General features: G+C 39.7%; 2 protein-coding genes across 3 annotated transcripts; both read right to left on the bottom strand.

Moving 5' to 3' along the window:
- Nucleotides 1-74: 74 nt before the first annotated feature.
- On the bottom strand, nucleotides 75-12,406 carry p4ha1b (prolyl 4-hydroxylase, alpha polypeptide I b). Of its 2 annotated transcripts, none has more exons than XM_026308721.2 (15): nucleotides 12,168-12,406; nucleotides 8,269-8,351; nucleotides 8,003-8,099; nucleotides 7,521-7,672; nucleotides 6,866-7,003; nucleotides 6,424-6,663; nucleotides 5,677-5,891; nucleotides 5,411-5,587; nucleotides 4,321-4,391; nucleotides 3,090-3,189; nucleotides 2,921-2,974; nucleotides 2,757-2,822; nucleotides 1,980-2,048; nucleotides 1,601-1,697; nucleotides 75-1,412 (listed from the first exon to the last, which is right to left on the bottom strand). In XM_026308721.2, the coding sequence occupies exons 1-15, from the start codon at nucleotides 12,179-12,181 to the stop codon at nucleotides 1,342-1,344; spliced, it is 1,644 nt and encodes a 547-aa protein (XP_026164506.1). In that variant the 5' UTR covers nucleotides 12,182-12,406; the 3' UTR covers nucleotides 75-1,341. The 2 variants fall into 2 exon arrangements, with proteins under 2 accessions (XP_026164506.1, XP_026164505.1); XM_026308720.2 differs by lacking the exon at nucleotides 4,321-4,391 and adding an exon at nucleotides 5,110-5,180 and having other exon boundaries at nucleotides 76-1,412; nucleotides 12,168-12,405.
- A 1,255-nt stretch (nucleotides 12,407-13,661) lies between these two features.
- On the bottom strand, nucleotides 13,662-15,858 carry LOC113131462 (serine/threonine/tyrosine-interacting-like protein 1). The gene is made up of 5 exons (XM_026308723.2): nucleotides 15,839-15,858; nucleotides 15,565-15,695; nucleotides 15,300-15,468; nucleotides 14,667-14,803; nucleotides 13,662-14,314 (listed from the first exon to the last, which is right to left on the bottom strand). Exons 1-5 carry the CDS (start codon nucleotides 15,856-15,858, stop codon nucleotides 13,662-13,664), a joined length of 1,110 nt encoding a protein of 369 aa, XP_026164508.2.
- Between the last annotated feature and the right edge of the window lie 1,800 nt (nucleotides 15,859-17,658).

Raw genomic sequence — 17,658 nt, 5'->3', positions numbered from 1 at the left:
CCCCCAAAACTCCATCTCTCTCTCTCTCTCACTCACACACACACACACACACGAACTGCAACAGCACTGCTTAACAACTTGAGATCAACCTTTAATGTAGATAAAAAAATCAAATTCCGACTTTCATTAAAAAATACAACACAAATGGGACTTATAAATAAAATGCTTCTTCCTTGGAAAACCCATAATCTGAAAATTAAAAACACTGGTCATCATGGACCAGAATCAGTCACTCTTTAAAAACTGTGTATTGAAATGTGTTATGGTATAATGTAGTTGTAATGTAGTCAGGTCCACTTCTTTATTTCCAAATATTCATGTTCTGTTCCTTTCTTGCAGCATCAGATGGGCATGTAGGACATGTACACTGGGATAATCAGGGTGAAAAACTTTGACAAATTTGTGAAAAAAATATATGCAGTGTACCAAATGTACTTCTAACATGTCACAGTATGACAATTCAAATCTGTTAAAAACACCAAGCTCAACAAAGTGTGAAATGTGATACTAGAATGCATAAATGTAGATCTTGTCAAGCAACTTAAAATGGTTCTGATCAGTTACACAACTTGCAAAAGAAATATTTTTTTCACCATCAACACTACTCTGGGCAGTAGTCAGATTTTCCTTTTTTGTAGTGACCATTTTCTGATGTGCAGTGCCATCATTTTATTTCTTCCACACAGCACTTTCTTTGGTTCTCAAAATAAAATTACTGGAAGCAGCAACCGCTATCACATAAAATAAGAGAAAAAAAATCGCTCAGGCTGCTCCCTGTCAGTTCTTTGTAAAGTCATATACATAAAAAACTCTACTGTTGTTTGAGGAAGTTATTTTATATCTTTTGGAGGTGGTGAATGCATTTTTAGAACAAAATAGTTGACAGGCCCGATAAAATGTCTTTGTTTTAAATGTTTTTAAAAGTCTTTCACTGCCTTATAAAGAAGCCAAAGCGCACTGAAAAGCTGAACTGGTCTCTATAGACACTACTGAAGGATATCCTCGCCACAGAGGTAACGTTAGAGTTCAAACAGAGTGCAATGAAAAATACATGGGAGTGAAAAGGGCATCAGTGTTATTTTTTTTTTAAGCCATCCAACAACCTTAAGAACATGTTATCTGTCACAGTGAGGCTAATACAGTCCAAGGGCTGGACTTTAACTCAAAAAATGTATGGGTTCAGAGCATAATGGAGGAAGAAAGTAGTGTCTGTAGAAAAGGAGTGAGTCTTTTGGACCCCATGTATCATTTGTGACCTGCAGCAGTGTTCTTTGGTCCTGGGTGGTTCACAAGGAAAGGGACAAAGGGTCAAGGAAGTGATAAGGAAGTTTTCTGTTTTAATCATTCAGTTTCACTTAGGCCACAAGGTCGCCGCCATTCCTGGCCTCGTTCGTGGATCCATTTGTTCGATACTAAAGACAGAGATGAAGAAAAACAAAGATTATTACTATAATCTAGCCCTGATGCAATTCAAATGTTTACTCTTCTGGTCTTGTAAACTCAGGACCACATCTGAGACCAACATCTGCTTCAGGAAATACTGTTGTAATTAAAGACACTTACTCTAGTCTATATAGATAGAACAGACTGAGGCACTCACCCCACTTATTGCCCACTAAGACTGGACAAGCAGCATGTCGGGTACTATAGTCTCCCTCCCCGCTGGCAAATAGATTGTACCAAAACACTGCAGTGCCCTGGAATTCAAACACAAACAAGAGGTTAGAAGAGACGCGAAATATCCAGGAATAGCAAGGAATACCAGTCAGCTTCATTCTCCTAAATGAATTCATAGAGATTTTTTTTGTCACTCAAAAGTACTATGTTTGCTTATTTTTGTTTGTACTACGCTTCAAATAAACTGAAATGCCTAAAATATTGTTACATTGATTTAATATTATATGTATACATAAGACTAATACAGACACAGCTAGTCAGAAATAATGGGCATTAATCAGTGGTGTTGCATGATTGGTTACCTTTTGGGGCCAAACTGCTGCACCAACATCCGGGAACACGGTGGCTCCACCTGCTGATACATCACTCATCTGTAACAGAAAGAGAGGAAAAGTTCAGTGGTTATCTATAGAGTCAAACAACTCTATTTTGCTATTTCATTGGCAGGTATGGGGCTGCTTAGTTTATACACAGCTTTTCTAATCACAGGGACTAAATCTTAGTCAACACCATATATTCTGTCAGAGTTCACTGGCCTATCTTATTAAGGTATTATCATATTATCCTCAAAATTCATGAATATAAAATCATCTCTATAAGCTGACTGTTTCAATTGGTATTGTTGGCTTCCAGACGAATAATTGCTGCATCTTTATGTTACAGGTTGCATTTCCTATGTTTTAAACATACATACATATATTTAAATAATGATGTAAATAATGAGTATGACAAAGATAGGCACTTAAGTAAAATATAAGGAAAAAATTCTTTAAAAAGTATAATTAAAGTCAACTCATCTTTTTGCTTAAATTGTCCTGCACGCATGGACTTTTTTTCAACATCATTTTCCATAACTTTAAAAGCAGATACAGATCCTTCACTTCATAACTAATGATAATATAAGTTTCTGTTAATGCTTGTTCAAACATTTAATAACATTTTAACAATCCCTGTACTGAGGAAATCTTTAAACCACCTATATCATTTTTATGGGAGCACAACTACTTTATAACATCATTTTATACACATACTATATAGATAATATAGATTGTTCAACTGCCTTTAACAAGACTACTCACATAGAAGAGCCATGTTGCTATACGGTTCCCAGTACCCAGCTCTTTAAAAGCATCTGGCTCATCTTTCTGTGGAGAGACAGTAAATATCAGGTTCAATGTGCTGCCATATTGTTACTGCCAATTACTTAGAGCAATTAACATGTGGAAATAAGAAAGGGTCTTACCCTTCCAAAGTCAAAGTGTGGTTCATATTGACCTCCAACTCCATAATTTGCAACCTACAGAGATCATTAAAATATGATGAAATCTCACAGCTACAAATGTTTTTTTTCAGCAGACAAACACATGCAGATAGTTTTAATAACATGTAGGTAAAAACTCATTATTCTTTACTTGCAGCTCTTCTGCAGTGTCCATTTCCAGCCCTGTGATATCTTCAATTCTCTGATTGATCTTTTCAATCGTGGGGTCGTCATAGACAGTGAGCCAAGCACTGGAATAAAAGAGGGAAAGCAAAACAACTGAAGAAGAAGAACATTTTTTACAGTATGTCAGTGAGTGAGACACAGATTTGTCCACTAGATGGTAGTAAAGTAGTAGTCTCAAAGCAACTGAGACATGCTGAAAACATGCCATGAAAAGCTTTAAAAGAAAGTAAAGGTGGGCATTACAGATGAGAAACCAGCGAAGTAGACGTATTAATGAAATAAACAGGGAAAATGGCCAGAGATTCAGAATCTCCAGTCAGCTCAGGGTACAGGGTAACTCTGATTACAAACTTTGCGCACTTCAGTATGTGAAAAATTCACCAGAGTCTATTAAAGGGCTAAAGGAAAGTAGGTTCAAAGATATAACTTCCTAGACACTACCTGGCTTTCATGCTCTCTCACATTCCAGCCTATAAAAAGGGTGCTTCTAAAATAAAGTCTTGACTGAGTGTGGCAATGAAGTCTGGTTCACTATTAAAACATGACTAAACTCTAGTTCTGCAGACCACATTATAAAGTTTAAACTGCATTTAAAGCGCTACAGTCATTATTCAGATAAAAAGAATTTTGAAGGTGCCACCGCATGAGACAAAGCCAGAATCAATTCCAACTTCAAACACACTCAAATTTAGTGTTTCATGTCTGTGTATGTATTGAGGAACACCACACCCTTACACCCACATATACACGCACCCAAACACTAATTATCAACAACAGTAAAATCAAAGAAATCTGAGGGGTTTGGTGAGTTGCTAACCCTTAATGTTTCAAAATTTAAACATCAGTTTCACCTCCTATCTGTTTATTTTGAGCATGCACATTCAGACTCGATATGGAAGTTAAAAAACAGTAGTAATGAGCTCATATGAGAATGTGATAGGGATTAATTCCTGGAAAGCACAATGGGGGAACAGATTCAGTACTCTGGATTTGAAATAACAGTGAAGAATGGTTGGGTGTAGTGTGTAGTGTAGTGTAGTTGGGTGTGTTTTTCGAGTGTAGCTAAATTTTTCTTTTTGTTATTAGCAGGGCTGAAGGAATCTTACAATCGGTGCACAGAAACAAAGATAAAGTTGAATGAGGAAGAGGGGAAGGCACTGTGGCTCTTCTCCTCCTGCTGACCCGTGACCCCTTACCTCTTGGAGACTCTGTAATGGGCTGTGGTAAGTTTCCCAGTTTGGGGGTCATGCACCGTGGCTCGCCTTAACTACAGTAGTTCCCACAGGACAAGGACACGGCGGTAAAGGGAAAAGAAATAAGAAAAAAGAAGGAAGAAAGAATGGTGGAATGTGATACACAGAGGAGGTTGAGTGGAAAGTAAGAGGAGGAAACAGAGAGAGAAAAGAAAGGCAGATCAGGTCAAGACTCAATGTCAATGTTATTCATAAGAATGGCCAAAAAAGTGTTCTACGAGGCAATGCTAGAAACTACTTTTCCAATTAAAAACAACAATTACGAGTAAGAAATGAATGACTGCCTCGGATACACCTCCTGGCTCACAAAAAGCAACTATGTTAATAAGAGCTAGTAGAAACGTAACACATTTTCCCCTCTACTATGTCGTTGTGTTACCTTTCTGTAGCAGACTCCTGAGCAGAAATGTATCTGTAATAAGTATTAGCTCCAAGAATGCATTCTTGTACTTTCACTACTGTGTGATTTGTGAAAGCAACATGTGATAATGTATTTGCATGAAAAATTTAAAAACCAAACATGTCTACAAATGTTTTTAAGTTGTATAAAACTTTGATCACACTCAGCTGGAGTCTGTGCCTCAGCTCAGGAGCCTTTAAGCTTTGGAAGAGTGGAGAGAATACAGAGGAGAAATGGAATAAGTTCCCAAGGGGAAAAAAGGAGAATATATGTCACATTCCCCCTCTCAACTCTCTCCTAGATCCTCTTTTCTTGGTGACTTCTGCCCTTACCTTTTGCTGATCCGGTATGAAGCTGTCTCTAGCACTCCTGTGATGGGGTTGGAGATGGTGGCCCTGCGCAGCTGTGAAGCCAGGGACACGATTTACCCACACATGGACACACACATAAAAACATGTGTGTGTCTGTGTGCTTGCCTAACTAGCAGTATCATATCAACCAGCCTCACAGCTTTGACCTCCCACCCCTTAACATACTAGACTAGATTAACAAAAAATCTGAAAAACAAGCTGTAACTGCATCAGATATACATATGGCATCTTGGGAGCACAGAAGCCACACAACACCACTTACTCTTGGCTTTGCCAGCTGCTTGATCTTCTCCATTTCTTTGTCTGAGATGATGTCGAGGTAGCGGACAATGTAAGGGCGGTCCCACTCATCTTGCTGTTTTACAGGTGCAAGCAAATACCTGGGGTGACGATTGTTGTCATAGTAACGACAGAACAGTCGGCTCTGCCTTCGGGGGGTCTAATTGAGGAAAACAAAAAGGATTTGTTACTGAGGTTTATTCCATGAGTTACTAGTTGTGGAAAGCATTTTTGGCATGTTTTCCTCACCATCTTGATGCCCTGCCCACGACAAAGCATCTCATACTTCTTCCTCTCTGGGATCAAATGATTGGAGACCTTTTTGGGCTTCTTCTTCTTTTCAGTTGTTTCTCTTTTCTTTTTCTCTTTCTTTTGTTCAGGTTCTTCCTCTGCAGATTTTCTCTGCTTCTCCAACTGAAACTCAAAATATTTCAGGTTGCCCTTGGCTCGTTGGTGCTCTGGGTCTAAAACACAAAAATGTCAGACCAACACAAAAACAGTAGGGATTACAAACAGTGATGACTACAACACTACAACTGAAGAATTGAGTTCAGAAAATTGTATTGTATTGTAATGTAATGTACAGTAAGTCAAGAAGGAATTTCTCCTTATACTGCTGCATTAAACTGAATCTGACATATAACGACAGACAAACATTTACACCTATGGGCAATTTATAGTTGCCAGTCAACCTAACTGCACATCTTTAGACCATGGGAGGAAACGCGATACATGCATAACATCCACAGTTAGAACATGAAAAGAGAGAGAACTTTCTTGCTGTGCGGAAAACAGTGCTAAGCACTGCTCCACTGTGCCACAGCATAATGTTCCTGGACACAACTTCACAGACTTGTAATCCCTCGGTGTTTTGCAAAGCCTTGGTAACGGTCAGGACTGTTTGTCTGTGTGGTCTGGAAATGTTGGCCTCTGGTTCACCTCTGTTTTTGTATGTTTTTCAAAACATGATGTGCTTTATTGTGTGAAGGGACTTACCCAATTTAAGCAGCCTCTTAGTGTACTCCAGGGCACGCTCTATCTCCCCCTGCTGATAGATGGCGTAGCTGAGGTAGTCGAGCACTGTCACCTTGTCCAAAGTAGACTCCTCTCCCTCATCGAGCTGTTTCAGGGCCTGGGCCATCCACAGCTCTGTGTGGTAGTAATCGACATCAGAGTAGGCGACTTTCCCCAGCTCGTAACAGTCTTCCACTGTCATATGACTCTTGTGTTTCACTCCTAGTATGCAGAGAAAACAGTAGAGGAACACTGGTATTAATGAAAACAACAGACCACAGTTCATAATGTAAATTGAACAGAAACCATTTTTACCCCTATTTCATTTGCTACTTATTGTGACTTTCATTGCACTTAGTCTGTGAATGTGCATAAATTTAAAAGTGCGTGGAGAGGTACAGTAGCACTGACATACGGGCCTTACCGGGAAGGTCTCCTGTAGAGATGGTGTTGGCATCCAGTTGATAAGTGTCTTGTAAGCGCAGGAGAGCTTTAGCGGCACCAGTCTGGTCTTCATCTGTGGGGAAGTACTGTCTCTGGATGGTCAGGTTAGAAATAAATCCTAAGAGAGATGGACAGGAAAAGACATAGATGTATGGCTTCCATAATAATCAAGACTACTAGAAAATAAATAATGGTCAGAGAGACTGCTTGATGTGACTTTGATCTTGAGTGATTATTGTAAATGAATGAATAATGTCCTCTTCTACTTCAACAATTCACGTGAAGGTGACTGATTGCTACTAAAATATATTAAGTATGAATGTGCGGCCAAGCATTGCGGTCAACGAGCAATAATATACACAGCTTTACATGTTAATAAGCTTTAATCTTTTGTTTTGCTCTACTATTGGCAAACAATCAAAAAACATCTGTTGCACTAATGGACCAGACCTATGTCAAATAGTTTAGGGGACCAGTCCTTCAAATCCAGAGTAAAAGTACACCAATCCAAAACATAAACTAGTAAAACTCAAATATGTTTCTGTGATATTCTAAATGTTATGCACTATCAATCCAACATGATAATATTAGCATGCTGAGTCTTTTCTGTATTTTAATTTGAAAATGGTCCATACCATTAGTAGTATCACTGAGTATAAGGTTCTCCAGGTTCCCCCACTCCGTGTTCAGCCTCTTCATCAGTTTGAAGGCATTAACAGGGTGGCCCAGGAAGCCCTCTGGGTCCTGTGTGGCTGTGGCTGTCAACGAATCTAATTTATCAGCCCATCTGTCACAAACAAGGTAATAGAGTTAGGTACATAGCTTACAATTGAATCCACAAACAATAATGAACTAGTAATCCATCCATCCATCCATTATCTATACCCGCTTATTCCAATTTTAGGGTCACAGGGACCTGCTGAAGTCTATCCCAGCTCTCTTCGGGTGAAAGGCAGGGGTACACCCTGGACAGGTCACCAGTCCATCACAGTAAACTAGTAATCCTAAAGACTAAATATTGTGTATAGTACAGATACCTGCATGTACCTATTTATAGTCACTTATGTGTATGATATTATACATGTATGTAAACATGTAAACATGTCTGCAAACTCACCGTTTGACTTGCTCCAGTTTGTTCTCCTCCGCTCTGATGTAGTCCTTTAAAGAGGTGACAAGGTCTTTTTCTGTGTATAACAAATCTGTCATCTGGCCTGGGAAATAAAGATTACAAACACCTAATTGGCATACTACACAGAGGATCACTAATCTTACATGACCATTACAGGATGCAATGTCATGATATTTTTGCTTTGATATGTGCTGTAGAAACTACCAGTGTAGTGTGCAGAGGGCCCACATTGTGGTGCTTGACTGTTTTACCTGTAGAAGTGAAAAAGTCATTGTGTGCTGAGAGTGACTGCAAGCAGCTCAGCAACAGTAAACACCACCATGGTAGCTCCATCCTAAAGAAAGACAATGAGAGACAGCTGTTAAATTACTCAATCAACTAACTTGAGTATTGAATCATGGATATCAAAAATATCAAGGGGTATCACTGTATTCATTTTATAAATACAGTAATGCATGTCCGGAAGGAATTCGGACCTGAGACGTCATCCGGAGTACTGCCCCTCCCATATACCTTCCTGATTTCTCATCATCCAGTGCTGCTCCTACTGAATTCAAATCCTGACTGTTTGCATACTTGAAGACCAAATAACCTACAGGCCCTCCCCCCGGACAGTTCAATTTTTTTCTTCAGTAGAAAACTGTTCCTCGAGAAAAGTGTAAGCAGCAAGGTCTGTGGAGACTCCAGTGTATGGTGCTGCAAGGCATATTGTTGTTGTGTGTGGACATCTGAGCAGCAGCTATCTCAAAACATGAGCAAAAAACTATCTGGTTAAATATTCCTAGTAGCTCTAAATGTAAGAAAATGCAAATCAAAAAGTGGCTAGCTAAGCCTTGACCTAAAAGACTTGGAGAATTTGTTTAATCCTTGTAGAAAGGGTAGCCTAACAACCACCACACTAAGCCAAATATAAGTCTGTGGTTGCTGCCATCGGTTTGGCTTGGGAGTTGGCTCTGCCATAACAACTACTGGGCTTCTGGCACTGTGATCTTTCTAGCCGGACAAAAATTAGAGGACAACAAAGCAGACACATTTATTCATGTACAGTAATTCATAAGAAACCGTGACTGTTGTAGCATGCACTGTTAAGAAATTCCTTTTGAATCCACACCTGGATCTACAACTAAAGCTATAACTGCTTCCAAAGGAAGTAATGTTGGAGTGAAGTGATAGAAAGAAATGATTACAACAGAATTTGGAATTATTTCATTGCAATTTTCAAGAATTGTACAACACAAGCCTGGAGCTGTGTACACAGTATTTATTTTCTCTTGGAGGGTTGTAAACTAAATGCAAACACTGGATTTGTTACAAACACAGCAGAGATTAGTCAACTATGACCTGGGTGTTTTATTAGATTAAACAGTTTATATACAACACAAATACAAAAACAAGCTTAGCACAGCTCTTTTCTTGCTTCTAGAAGTGTCTGCCTTACTAGAGACAGTTATGTGTTGTTTTTAAACTCACTAACAGACACATTCTCACACTACTCCAAGGTCTCTGATTTAAAGACTTCATTTGAAACTGGAGTGAATGCGCCAATACATAAAAAACATAGATTTCCTGGTTTGTATCTATAAGCATAGCAATGTTATATATATTGTTTTTACTGTAAATAATGAAACAAATATTCAGAAAATCCACATTGTAAGCCTCTACTAAAGCCTAGTGGAAACACTTGGTTGTGTTTCTTGTGGACATCACAGTTTGGTCCTGATGTTTCTAAATCTATACGGGAACTTGTGGTTACAATAGTAAGTACAGGTTTAATCTCTATAACTTTCTGGACTGTATCATAGCTTAATAAGTCAAGTATATTTTTAAAACAGCACATCATGGATGACCACATATTGGCTTTATAACACCTAATGCCACAAATAAATTCATGCTAGCTACTTACAGACATATACACACAGAAGTAAGGGCCATGCATAAAATGTGCAGCTAAGCAGATTTATCATGGCTTTCACTGGAAGCAACCAACAGGCCCAGGCAGGTTCTAACTTTGCCACATCGACAAGCCTTGAGTGAAAATAAAACAATGACTTCATACGGGATTTCAATTTAGGTCAGCAGCAGCAGAAACCAGAAAGGAGAAAAATATATTTGTTACAACTCTATGCATTTATTTAAAGCTAAATTAAATTAACATTAAAATCGAATCTAGTTATATTTAACTCAAAACAGTAAGTCAAGCTGTAACTTACCATTATCGCTAAATGCTACTACAGACTTTCCAGAATCTGTGGACTGACGAACTCCAACATACTATAAATATGCTCCAGATTTCCAGGATGACAATCAGTAGAATACAATCAGCATAATGATAGTGTGGCTATAACTGTGTTTCTCTTTTTATAATGCTGGTGCAGTGTAACATCCAGATTACAGGTGTACGTACAGCAGTGCAGTTCAGACCCATATGGTATGACAAACATGAGACTGAGTGGTAGTGAAAATGTTTACATATACGTCTGTATGTGACGTGTGAAGACGTCACAACATTTCTGGCATGTAAACCTTTTAGCCTAAAATTTAACCTGCCAGATATTTGTGGGTCTACTTGTTTAAACAGGCACTTTTTTAACATCACAGTTTCATGGTAATTGTGGGATATGGGGATTTATGTCCTCCATGCAAGAACAGTCCATTACTGTATTCTATCAGTTTTTAATGTAGCAGTTTTGCTGTTTACTGTCACTTCTACTATTATCTACTTTTCCTAGAAGGACTGAACCATCTACATTGAACTGTGAATTTTAAATGTATGGAGTTTAACACTGTTCTCAAAATGGCAACATCATATTAGAAACTCTTGATGTTGCTGCTGATGCTTATTAGGTTTCTACACTTCTGCTGTGGTGATTTTCCCTGGTATAATTATTTATTTCAAAACTAGATCCAAAATGAAAGAATCAAATTGTTGTCATGTAAATATGTATCCACAATATATGCAGGCAAATCGACAAATAAAACTAAATATTATTTCCATTATATCATTAATTTGACCAAAGAATTTCTCTTGCGGATCAATAAAGTTTATCTAATCTAATCTAATCTGATCTAATCTAATCTAATCTAATGTATAGTTTATCATAATGTTACAATATTCCATATCTATGCAATTTTCTACACAAGAGTCCTAATTTGTCACTACAGTGAATTAATACAGGGGTATTGCCTAATATGAATTATGGAGTAAATGCTACCAGCCTCATGGCAGTCACTATGTTTCTGAACAGATCTAAGATTTCTCTTCTCATTCTGATTTGTATTTTAGCAACTTGTCACTAAGATATCCCTTTCATAATGCCATGACTAACTAACTAACTAACTAAGGTTGTGCTGAGAGCCAAGCTGCGGAGTCAGATATCACAGGATGTGGATGGAAGAGGACTGCCACGTCTTCACCCCTCCCTGCCGGGGAACCATGTGAGGACTGCACACTTCCCAATGGAGCCTGACTCAAAGCTTTTACTTGCAGTAACCCGTCAACAACCCCTGCAGCTGGAGGGAAGTCGGAGTTAACGCTATGTCTTTAATGCTACTCCAAAGCCAGTTTGGAATAAACTTTGCATTAATTAGCTTTCCCGAATATAACGCTGAACAGTAATTCAATAAATATTAACTTTTATCGCCAAATAGCATAAAACCGTAGACTCACTGCAATGACTATATAAACCTGGTGATGAACAAAATGTTGGGTATAGAGTAGACGATATATAATAATAATAATAATAATACATGTTGTTAAATGCAGCCTAACTCCAAGCGGAGGAAGCATCACCCCCGCAGCACTGCACTGCGATGCCAAAGCATTAACGCTAAGTTGGTTTCAAAGGCAAAACTCCAGAGCTGGTTTTCCTCTGTCGCTGTTTTCAACTTGGACTGACATAATCGAGCTCACTTGACTCTGTATTCATCAGTGCAGCCTCAGATACGTGACTATTTGCCGCACGGTAGAAAGTTTAATGTTCAAAGTTTAGCTAGTTTTCAGCTCGCTAGCTAACCTGACCTTAACGCAGCCTCTGTAAACAAAACGCAGTGAAAAAGACAGTAAACAATTGTTGGGTTGACATGATAAGTACCTGAAAAGACCATACTTTTAAATATACATTTATATGTTAACGTAGGAGACACTATTTACCTAAACAAAAGCATCCTGTAGGTTAGCAGCAGTGCGTCCCCGGTGCCGTCGGTCTGTAGTTGGTCTCTGGTGAAGCGGACTCGGTGAAGTTAACGGTGAGGTGATGAGCGCGGTCCGGTGCCTCGTTTTATCTGTGGTGTCTCGGTGCGCTGTTGGCCATCTGCTGGTTAGGGCTGGATTTCTACGATCTGAATGCTACGTGCAGATTCTCACATGCATACTGCCTCCGCTGCTAGGGATTGTTAGGGGCTGTCGTTTGTGAATTACTAGGGGAGGCGTCTGTAGCTGACCCGAGACAGCCACGGGTGAGTATTTTTGGTTTTAATGTAAAATACTGAAGGGGGGGGGGGCACGTTTGCCACATGTTGAAAATGTAAGTAACTTAAGTACAAAACTCTGAGCAGCTTTCGTATTTTTCTGCGGTCCCAGTCAGAGTGCCCACCGATAAGATCACTGTTTGTACTCTTGTTTTCATTGAGCAGTGTAGAGGCATGTGGTCCCATTCACACTGATGTTTTGTGTAGTTTTCCGATGTTTAACGTGGCCAAACACCTTTTCGTCTAGTCTTTTCCCATTTTCCCACATTCCTGAAAATTCCTTACCTCCAACCAAGACGTGACTGGGGGGGAGGAATTCCAGCTGCCTGCTACTGTGTTCAACAGGGTGGAGCTGCAGTGTGTGTGTGTGTGTGTGTGTGTGTGTGTGTGTGTGCGCGCGCGCGCGCGCGCGTGTTTTCATCATAATGGTATGGGAGAGGACATTTTGGATGGTCCTCAATTTTTCAGGTTGAGGGTTAAGACTTGGTTTAAGGGTCAAAGTTAAAATTAGGTTTGGTTCAGCATTTAGTATTTAGATATTTAAGGTTAAAGTATTGTTGCATTATGGCAATGACAGTCGACACAGAATGTTGTGTGTAAGATAGAAAGAGAAGCAATAATAGTATGACAGACTGTTAGGATGAGTGCAAAATCTCCAGATGCAAAATTTCCAGATGTAATCTCAGTGGCATGCCCTATCTAAACAGTGCAGACTGTACTTGTCTGATAAACACTGAACATTTGCACTTTTTGCTATTGAACAGACTCAAGTATTAAAATATCACCACGTCATGGAATAAAACTAGGGTAAAATAGTTAATAAATACACTTTATTCATGTTGATGTTCTATCAACTATCACCAAGTAAAATGTCATAACAGGGGTTGTAGGCTACTGAGTCATACAGAGGTCACAGTATTAAACATCTGTATGATAACTGTTGGTATTGAGGCATAGCACAAGGAACACTGTGGGCTTGGTGGTGAAGCAAGATTAATGTCAATACTCCTATGAGGTCTTTGAGAGTCTTTCTTGCAGTATGAACTCCATCGGTCTTTGCTCAGTCTCAGCTTATTTGATGCTTTTTCTCAGTGTAAACTGTAGAAAAACATATCACATACTCTCTCAATGTGAACTCTTAAAACAATCCTCCCTTCCATTCCTATGTTTACTCCAGTCATCGTCGGATGTCATCCAGAGAGGTAAGTCTGCTTCCAAACAGCTGCTCCTCATAAGTCAGCAGCTGACGCAGGAAGTTCACATTAGGTGCGGTGCATGCCCTTCTTTCCTTCAGCCAGCGCAGTGCATGAAGCAGCGACCAGTGCCGGTGCTCCATAAGGAATGCCAGCGTCAGTGCTGAGCTGCGGCTCCTGCCCAGACTACAGTGGACCAGAACACGTCCAGCTGGCTCAGCCTTCAGTGCTTTGTTGATGAACCTGGAGGCCAGTGGCAGTGCCTCAACCAGGTCCTGTTGGGCATCATCGCTTAAACGGAGCCTCAGGTAGCACAGTGTGTTGGGGAAAGCATCAGGGCAGTTGGCAGTGGCGTTGACCACATGTGTGATGTGTAGATTCTTGATTATGCGGTAGTCAGAGGCCTGGGAAGCAGAGCCTTGGTAGAGAGCTCCTTCTAGGATCTCTGATGGGTAGATAGTGAGTGTCTGCCGCTCTGGTTCAAGCAGGACCATGCGTGGTGTGCAGAGAAAAGGGTAGAGGGCATGGAAGGCTGAGAATCCGCCCAACAGGATGACAGGGTCCATTCCCAAAGCACTGAGCTGGAAGAAACATCGTTGGAGGCCTGGGGAGTCTGCCCGAGCTTTCACACTGCCCACTAAAATAAGTACAAAGACACAAAGACACAATCATAGTGAGAAAATGAGGAAAGAATCAGTGCAATCCATTTAGATAGTGTGGTAGATTTCAAAAAGAGCCTCCAGACATGCTAATGATGTGCTTTGAGCAAGATGCTAATATCAACATGATTTCATGCTCACAATGGCAGATATAATATTTATAATGTTCTCCATCCTACAACTGAGGCTGACTGAATTGCAATGTTGATTTGATGATGGTTAGATGGAAAGTTAAAAGATTACCAAAATCCATCATCATGTTCATGTTCATCATGTTCTCAAAGTAAGCTCATACCAATCTTTGTTAGAGTACGTGAATGGATTGCTGACCTGGGCTGCATCCTTCCTCTGCATATAGCAGTATTATAGAATACTTCTGCAGCTCTGTACAGCTGATTAGACAGCCCAGCTCAGGATGGATCACCGTCACAGCGGCCCGCGCTGTCACTACATGGCTCTCCTTGTACCTAAAAACACATACTTTCATTACAACACATACACATTTGGTGGTCTAGGAAGTATCTGGGGCAGCAGGACAATACAGGACTAACTCAGTTCATTATCATGAAAGACCTCATCAGCCAGTACAATAGTGTGGCTCACTGATGTAATCCTAAAAGTTACTGGACAAAACTGGTGCCATGTATTTTACAGAGGAGTAAGTTACAACTTATTATGGTTTGGATAAACATTAATTGTGGTTAGGATAGATTTAATGCTCGTGTTTAATCTTTTCATGGGATTTGTTGTCAGTAATAAAAATATTGCAAAATCTATTCATTAATTGTCCCCAAAACAGTACCTCAGTGCACCTTTCCTGAAGTACCTTCATAGTTAAAAATTATAACAAACTGCCCAGCATGTAGCACGAGTTGTATTTCACTCTACAGGTGCCTTCATCATGTAAAAGATACAGTATTGTACAGATTGGAAATTTGCAGAGCACTGGAGGGCAAAACCCACCTCTCTGCACTGCGACAGTCCAGGATGAGAATGTAGTAAGGATCATACAAGGCGGGCTGGCCTTCCTCTGCGTTCAACAGGTTGTACACTTGATGTGGGGTGATATAGCCACGCTCTACACAAGCTGTTTCTGGAAGAGCAGGAACTAGCACCTCCTCTGGCTCACACACTGCTTAGAAGAAGAAGAGTACGGTGTCTCTGCATGTGTGTAGTTATTTTGGTGTGTAAAGACAAAGACGTTTACAAGTCAAAATAGACCCTTTACCTTTATTCCGGATTGGTAAAATGGAGGAATGGTTACTGTTCGTGCTATTGACCTCTCTGTCAGAGATGCTGCTCACTGTTTGGAATGTGTTGACAGGCTCTCTGGAGGCCACTCTACAACTGTTATTCACTCTGACACGTAAACAGTCACACACACAAAGGAGTAATCTTGCAAGGCTGTGCAGCTACATGATTTAAGACTAAACACAAAAAAACATTTTATGGCCATTTCTAAATGAACTGTTTTTCATGTAAATAAAAGAAGAACTCTTTACCTGGACAGTACAACGCCCATCTCGTTTAAGTCATTTGGCAAATGCATTAGCTGTTCCCACCAGCCCTTCATTAGAAAAACATGCTACACCAAGAAACAAAGAAAAAATGTTGAAAACATTGAAAATATTCTGTGAAAAAGCCCAAGAGGAGTTAACGATGTAAAAAGACTTGAAAAAACCCACTATGCACTATTTTGTTGTAGCTGTGATCCTTAGTCAGCCCCGCGTCAGTCTTGCCCTTAATTTAGCTGGTGGTCTTGGTAACACAGGTACAATTAAGTGCTCTAGAGGGCCACATGGTAGCTGGCTGTGACAGGTGACGGAGGAGAGACCTGGATAGGAGTCCTACTTCACCCAAATTAACTCCCAATAGTTGCATCGTGCATGATACTTTGGTCAGAATAAGGTTTTAAGTTGATCTTAAAATCATACAGATATTAGGCCAGCAGTTAGAAAACAGAAGAAATAAGGAAGCAGACATAAGTACACACACTGGGGTATTATTGAATTCTAAGAGAAAAACTGTTTAATGCCTTCATTAATACACCTTTGCATGAGCAAAAGTAATTTTGTGGTTGCCAAATCAATTTTGTGGTTGCCAAATCAAATAATTGAATTGCCAAGTCACACTTTGTGTTTGTTAAGGGGTCAAGAAGCTCAAACAGACAAAACAAACTTATCTTAGCACAGAATATACATCAAGCTAATAAAATGAGCCTCCACAAGCTTTCAAAAGAAACATCAGTCTATAAGAATTTATTACTGTCTTAGAAACATAATAGACAATATATTAACAACAATTAAACTAGTAAGGATAATCCCAGATAAGGATGCCCAGGGTCAATCATCATCTCTCCTCAACACCCTCATCATAGTTGCCTCGGTGAAATATTGAAGTTTTGAATCTTAACTGTGTTTTCCTTATTCCCTCAGTTGTCACCCTGAGCCATGTCACCTCTCCCCGACCTTTATGTCGTTTATTCTTCACTTCTCCTCAACCTCTCCACCCCTTACCACCTCCTCTGTAACCCCCATTTTTCACACAGCACCCTTCACTGCATACTGTCCTGACCCCACCCACCCACCCACCCTTTCTCCACCATCATACTCTGCTGGACTAGGTCACTGTGTGTTTGTAGAACTTCTTTACTGCTTTTCATTTGCACTTTGTTGACGCCAGCCTGTGATTCAACAGTCTTTCATCTGTATGGTGTCAGCTAATCTAATTTAATTAAACTCTGTGTAGTTGGTGCGGTGCATTTTATTGCTCCTGCCAAAGCACACACTGGTTAGTTGTTGTGACCCATTTGTCAGTGCTATGGTACATTCATCCAGCACTGGGTCACTTTTAACCCAGTTGTTTTTATACAGTAATACAGACTAAATCATACAATATTATGGAGTGGAGTAGGAGTATCAATGAGAAGAGAATGAAAAATACTGAAATTGTGTCTCAAATTTACACTTAGAAACAGTAAATGTTCTTTGCACCCCTACAAAAATATAAAAAACAGAATTATTTTTTAAAAAATGCCTGTTGGTTTATTTCACTTTTCGTTTTCCTTTTCATTATTTGAAAAGTATGTCTCAAAAACATAATGAGAGGATATAGTTTTGTGGATGTCAACATCAAAACAGAATATTACTGACCCCTGTTGTACTCCTCAGTCATTTTACTGTGGTCTACTGTCCACACAGTGTATACACACTCAGTTTATTGTTGTATTCTAATGTCCAACCACTCAGAGTCATAACAAAGTTACTAAATGACCATTTGCTGCTTACCGGCTTGTTGCTATAGTATTCTGGATCAATCAGAG

Source organism: Mastacembelus armatus, chromosome 15 (genome assembly GCF_900324485.2).
Source record: "Mastacembelus armatus chromosome 15, fMasArm1.2, whole genome shotgun sequence".
Lineage (NCBI taxonomy): Eukaryota > Metazoa > Chordata > Actinopteri > Synbranchiformes > Mastacembelidae > Mastacembelus > Mastacembelus armatus.
The sequence above is the reverse complement of the archived record's forward strand: the minus strand, read 5'-3'. Positions and strand labels throughout refer to the sequence as shown.

What these genes read in the sequence shown, in the direction of transcription:
- p4ha1b (XM_026308721.2), bottom strand. An exon ending in TAAGAGGCTGCTTAAATTGG is followed by an intron (nt 5,892 to 6,423) that starts GTAAGTCCCTTC and finishes TTTGTGTTTTAG; the next exon opens with ACCCAGAGCACCAACGAGCC. An exon ending in CACACTTTGACTTTGGAAGG is followed by an intron (nt 2,823 to 2,920) that starts GTAAGACCCTTT and finishes GTCTCTCCACAG; the next exon opens with AAAGATGAGCCAGATGCTTT.
- LOC113131462 (XM_026308723.2), bottom strand. Translation starts at nt 15,858, where the DNA reads ATGGGCGTTGTACTGTCCAG. An exon ending in ATGGGCGTTGTACTGTCCAG is followed by an intron (nt 15,696 to 15,838) that starts GTAAAGAGTTCT and finishes TTTACGTGTCAG; the next exon opens with AGTGAATAACAGTTGTAGAG. An exon ending in GACTGTCGCAGTGCAGAGAG is followed by an intron (nt 14,804 to 15,299) that starts GTGGGTTTTGCC and finishes ATGTGTTTTTAG; the next exon opens with GTACAAGGAGAGCCATGTAG.